General features: G+C 36.4%; 1 protein-coding gene across 1 annotated transcript; it reads right to left on the bottom strand.

The window, feature by feature from the left end:
• Positions 1-1,176: 1,176 nt before the first annotated feature.
• On the bottom strand, positions 1,177-2,026 carry LOC110934151 (germin-like protein 9-3). Its single transcript, XM_022177339.2, has one exon. The coding sequence runs from the start codon at positions 2,015-2,017 to the stop codon at positions 1,397-1,399; it is 621 nt and encodes a 206-aa protein (XP_022033031.1). The 5' UTR covers positions 2,018-2,026; the 3' UTR covers positions 1,177-1,396.
• Between the last annotated feature and the right edge of the window lie 4,661 nt (positions 2,027-6,687).

Here is a 6,687-nt window from a genome sequence, read left to right as displayed (position 1 = left end):
CAAACAATGTTTACAGACTCTCACTAAGTCTCACAGGTCTCTCGTGTCTCGTCCAAGTTTCACACAGAAACTAAGAGACCTATTTATACTAAAAAGACATACATTGACGAAACATAAAATAACTCGGCGAATCAAATTTTGGGCCAAACATTGGGCCTGAAGAAGCCCACAGTCGACGAAACAGGCCAATGCCCACTTTTAATTTGACGAAACACTTTTGTTTCGTCAAAAGCTTTCAAAGTTCACAATTTTCATATGAGACAAAATAGGTGACATTATCATGATGATGTCATGATGATGTGGCAACGGGAAAAGTTCGCGGCTCGCCGTGCTTCGCGTGTCGAACTCTGGGGCGCACGACGGAGGAATGTCGTGACGTCGGGCTTGAGCCGGACCTAACTGTGTCGAAACCAAGTCGTACCGAGTCGAGTCGAACCGAGCCGAGTCGCGTCCACACAAAGTGTATCAACAAGTTGGTTTTTGAGTTGTCATTTTGTCATGTGTAAAACGATCCACGTCACAAGTATTCTTTATTTGATATATCGATTAAATAAAAAAATTTAGGATGAATTTTACATCCTAAAGCATGAATACAGTTTGATTCAATTTTTAGTCCCGTCACAACACGCGTGTTACCTCCTAATTAAACATATATGAAAATTGGAAATGAAATGAAAACTTTCGTGTTCTATTTAAAACTATATTAAATGGAGATTTCCAATATTAGGTACGTGCCTACTACATCAATGATCAATCTAACTTACAAGTTAGAGAATCAAGATCTGGTAATTAGATCATCCGTAATGATTAATATCCCTTGTATTTTTCCTCACGTCAGCGTCATAATACCTCATGTAATGGTTAAGCTAGGCCTCTTAATGTTATTTTATTCATTACTTTCCATGTTTTTCCTCGTCACTGGGAATTATTTTAGAAATACTCATCCCTCTTGATGCCCTTATAACGCCATAGGTGATGATGTGAGGACATTATCAAACTCTTTCATGCCCTATAACACCATTAGTAATTTACTCTAAACTATGCATTCACTACATAGAAGTTAGATACTTTGTTAAATATTAAAGAAAAAACAACCCCAATATGAAATGAAATAATATTAATTCATATCACTTGATGTGAAATTTTACAAAACAAAGTCAACCATGCACAACCATCTTGGTGTTCAATTTCTTAGTTTCATTTTTTCAACCAAAATACTAAATTTTCCAACCAAATGTTTGGAACAAAATGGGTAATAAGTGATAAGTAAAGCTCAAAAAATGGACATGATTGGTCCAATATACTCATCTTTATGTTATTAATTATTGGTTCTCAAAATGCAGCTCTTTAATACATACAGCCATTCTTTATTTTCTGAACAGTTGGAACGTCGGTTTTAAACGACATTGCCTAGCTCGATTTTCTGAACAGTTGGAACGTCGGTTTTAAACGACATTGCCAAGACATTTTCATCAATACCGGTAGTAAAAACAGACTTGGGCACTGAAAGCAGGCCAGCATTCGCACTTCCAAAAGCCGAAACCGCGATTGCAGACTGATTGTGGTTCCTATTGTACTGAAAATGCACAAGTCCTTTCGGAAACACAAACATGTCCCCCTCTTGAAGCGTTTGGTTATACAACACGTTTGTGGTATCAACAAATCCAACTTCCAGTGTACCCATCATCACCACCAACAATTCAGCCGCACGAGGGTGAGTATGAGGCGGGTTCACCGCTGCTGGTGGGAACTGGAGTACGGCGTACGACACGCTTTGACCGTTTAAAGCTGGGAACTCCTTCATGGAAGCTTTAACCACCGTGAAGTTTTTCTGGTCTGGGTTGTAGAAGTTTCTGAGTCCACTATAGGTGAAGAAACTCGCATCTACGCTACTTGAATTTGGAGTGACGAAGTCGGTTAAGATGTCGGGGTCGTTAGCTTGTGTTGTTGTTGAAATGGCTAGAAGTAAGACTAGTGGCAGAAGCAGCATAGGACTTGTAAAAGAGCTGATAGCCATTGCTAAAACAGATAGTTTTTGTATTATCTGCTGTAGTGTTCCTGTTTTTGAGTAATTAGTTTATATATAGGTTTTAGACAACTAGAATGACTTTGTTATTTATGTTTGAGTTTTGTAATGTAATGTAAAATAATATTGTGAGAGAACAAGAAAGCGGATATACCACTAAATATTAGTTAATATAAGTTGATTAGTGGTGTGTATGGTTCGGTTCGGTTCGGTTCGGTTTTTGGTTTTTGAAAACTGTTCAGTTTCGGTTTTTTCAGTTTTCGTTATTTCGGTTTTAGCAACGGTATTCAAAAGTATAATTCAAAGTTTAATAATCTTTCTTAAATGTTTACATTTAAGTTAATTTTGTCTTTTTAATGAATATTGTTCACATAAACTTATAACCTTTTAATCTATTTTAATGTTCCCAATAAAGTTTTATTAAGAAGTTTTCTTTTATAATACTTTGAAAATCATTTAATTTTTTATGCTAAATTTTGTTATTTCTTATAAACAATGGATAAATCATTTAAACCATAAATAAACATATTAATGTTCTTATTATAAATATTTAACAATCAAGAATAAAATTAATAATTCTTAGTAACATGGGTTAAACACTTAAAACAACTTAAATTCAAACATAAAAATATATGAATTTGGCAACCTATTATAACTTATTGGTTCGGTTATTTTCAGTTATTGAAAGTGGTTATCTGAAAACTGAACCCAAATTTTCGGTTATTAAAAATTCGAAAATAGAACCGTCGGTTTTCGTTTCGATTAGATTTTTTTTAGTTCGGCTATTTCAGTTACGGTTCGTTTATTTCGTTTTCTACTCACTCTAAAGTTGGTGACAGCATACGCGAAGCGTTTGAGATTTCTATGATTAGAACATAGGTACCATAATAATAAATTAATAACCAATAGCATGAAGATGCTCCTTCAATAAACATTTGAGAAATCGGCTGTTCAGCCTTGTTATAATCAACAAGACAGAACCATAAACAACAAAAATTGTTCATATCTTATGCAAATGGATTTTTTTTTCCTTAAGGTACTACCATTTGAAAAAAAAAATGTTTTTGAACAGTAAGATGCTTCAGGACCATTATACATACAGCAAACAGTAAAAGAAAACAAAGTAGGAACAAACCATTTGAATAAATGAATTAAGTTTTTCGTGTGATCGAATAAGCTAGACTGATATTTGTAACGACTGTTTTTCTTTATATGTTATTGGTATGGGACTTTAACGTTAAATATAATGATATTAATAGTTGTTATAGATACTCGTGAACATTCTGTTTCGCTCAGTGCCACGCCCCGATGTTTCCGCTATCGGTTGGGGTGTGACAGCCCACAAGTAAGTGGTTTAGGTTTTACCCTTTCCGATAACCTCTGGCATTTTTGCATAAATCAAAAGCAATTGAGCTACCTTAGGCACTTCAGTGTTGTTCCCTGCAGCAAGAAACCACCCGATCCGTATAAAAATCATAAAAATAATATAGACAACACTTCATAAAAAGCTCCAACCACGGGTCGTGCTCAGTTGGCACGCCCCATGCCCACTGAAAAATTCACTACGGGGTCGTGTTCAGGCCACCACACCCCGTGTCTCTAATACGGACAAATGTGTCAGAACCTAACCTTGTCTGACCACGGGGCCGTGCTCAACTAGCACGGGGTCGTGGTTATTGTGTTGTCGTTTTCTATAAAGTCAGCATTGGTGCTGCATGTTTGGACCCATTCCAAAGACAGAGATCCTCTGGGATTTTTCACATATACCTTAAAAGGTATGTTCTTGAAAAGGTTTCCTCAAACCCTATTGTCTTTGCCATTTTTGTCACTTTCCCTTCTTCTCCAAAGAATTTAAAACCTCCATTAAAGCTTGAAACTCCATAACTTCAAGCTTTATTCATGCAAAATAAATGTTTTTAACCAAAAACTCTCAATAAACAAATGTTATATTACGCTGCTTTAAGTTATTTCTGTTAAAAAATGTTCAAAACCAAAGAAAAAAATAAGTTAAAGCTATGAGTTCTTGAGTTCAAAAACATTGCAGAGGAATGGGCACGACCAGTGTTCATTGGACACGGGGCCGTGGTGATATTTTAAGCTTCTTTCTCTTAAAATTTCGCTCTTGTTTTCTTAGAATGTCGAGCCAAAATAGTGGAACATCATCGACAGGCTCAAGAAACAACTGGAGAGGAAGAAGACCATCGATTGAAGCCACCCTAGTCCGCTATGTGTATGCTTTAAGGGAAGCCATCGATGAAATGACATCAGTGGAGGAGGCCCTCATTAACCGTATCAATTATTTGACGGTGGGATTGGAGAATTGTCTCCACGAAGTCAACCTTTTAATTTGCACCAAAGGTTGAACATTCTTACGATGCCTCCCATGGAACCGATCTTCCCTCAAGAAGTTTGGAATCTTCAGCAAGAAATCATTATCTCAACCAAATGGGATGACCTTCCTCCGGAATGTCCTCTAAACGCATTACACGAGGTTCCGGTGGTCGTCGCAACTCCCCCACAAAATGTTGTAGATGATGAGCCCATCCTCTTTCTCCCTTAGGAGATTGAGGAGTTTCACAACGACTTTTGAAGGGTACACCCTCCGAATTGAAATTCTAAGAGCCCTCATTCTCCAGAAAATCATTTTCGGGTTTATGTTGTTTTAAACATATAAACATCTAGGGTAGGACTTGATTATGGTTTAAAAATTTCTTGCATATTAGGACCTATCTATCTAATTCTAGGACTGTTGTAATTCTTAATTTTTAGGACCGTTTGTACTTTGCACTTTAATATATGATGGTTTAAGTTATTGTGTGGTGTTTGGATCTTATATAATGGCTTAACAAACGAGAATAGGTGAAAACTGCCAAAGGGGCATTAAAACCGCACCCCATGCATGTAAACAGTGCCTTCCGAAAACTTTTCTAGCTTCCCAGCGTGTGCAGCACGGGGCCGTGCCCAGCCCAACACGCCCCGTGCCCGGAGCTCTGCAGAAAAACTTTTTGTCAGGTAACTGACCACTGGCCATGCTCACTGGACACGCCCCGTGGTCAACCTTGTGTTCATTTTTTTGTTACTGGCACTCTGACCACGGGGCCGTGCCCGGACCACACGGGCCCGTGGCCAGGTGCCCAGTAACATAAAAACTTGTTTTTAAACACACTTTTGCACCAGCCTAAAAACTTATTTTGGGACATATTGAGGACAATATGTAATTTAAGTGTCGGGGAGAAGCTAAAACCTTGAATCTTGCAAGTCCTAATAACAAGCATTACACAAAACTCATATGGAACCGCTAATCACCCCAATTTGTTTTTCAAAATTTTTCATTTTTTTAATTGTCTTGGTTTAACTTGGGAATAACAATTTCTAAAAAGGTTATGTTTTTACAATTTTACAACCGATGGCGTCATGATAAAAAGAACCAATAAGAAATTATAACAAGAAAATTATAAAAAGGCATGACAAATCTTTTTAAAATTTAATTATATATACTTGTTCACACTATAAACTCATTCCCACATTAAGTGAGTTTTGAGCCTTTATTGAGCATACATGCACGCATCTTTAAACTAGATGCTCATTTTCATTTATTATGTGAATAACCGCTTGGTTCTTACAACTCTAGAACTTACTAGGACCATACATTCTCGGTCCTTACGAACTTAAACCCAAGTAAGTAAATTATGGAGGCATTAGGACTAACTTTTCTTTCTAAACCAATGTTTTCCTACTTTTTTTTTTTTTTACTTCACTACCAGAAATCTCTCTAATTAACCCCCTTGAGCCTAGACCTTTTTGTTTCAAAAACCCGTAAAAACAAGCACCCATTACCCACCAAAACCTTTTTCCTTTCAAACCCTTGTGTTTTAGTAAAAAGCTCGGTTATCTTGCGACATGGAAAAAGAGCATTTTGCAATAACCAAACAAGTTCCTCAAGAAATCTTGTTTGAATATGCTTAGTTTGAATAAACGTCACAAAACAAAAAGTTTTATGACAACCAACATTTTTTTACGCTTTTCGCCATTTCGCTAACTACTAACCCAAAAACCACCTACCCTTATCCCAAGCCTAACCCTTCCCAAAGTCCTCTTGATATTTACAAAGTTTTATAGTTAAAAAGGAGGAGGTTTGATTGCTTGGCAAGCATATGGTAGAAGTAAGTTCCATGCCGGAATCGAGTGTTATCACAAAAATACATCTTCGGTCTAGTGTTGAGTGATCTCCCGTGAGGTATGTGAATTTGTATATAAATAGAATTCTTAACAAGTTGTTCTAAATAAATCACGACGAATAGGATTTTAAATAAAATAAAAACAAAAATTAATAAAGATTCAACACTCAAGATAAGCCAAAAAACTTCTTCTCTACCTATTCCATTAGGGTTTGTAACCATATTTAAAGAGTTTTGCTTGAGGACATGCAAAGATTCAAGTGTGGGGGTATTTGATGTGTACAAAATGCAACATATAAATTACATCAATAGAGGCATAAAACCAACCCTTTTAGTACTAATGTTGGAAAAAGTGCGTTTCTTTCTTCCTTTTGAATTTACAAGACCAAATGAGCTTAAAAGAAGAAAAGGAACAAATAAGCAGCAAAAACCAACATAAATACAAGAAGAAGGAATAACATGACATGCCCGACCCATCGACAG

This window comes from Helianthus annuus, chromosome 4 (assembly GCF_002127325.2).
Source record: "Helianthus annuus cultivar XRQ/B chromosome 4, HanXRQr2.0-SUNRISE, whole genome shotgun sequence".
NCBI lineage: Eukaryota > Viridiplantae > Streptophyta > Magnoliopsida > Asterales > Asteraceae > Helianthus > Helianthus annuus.
This window is presented reverse-complemented; position numbering and strand designations above follow the sequence as displayed.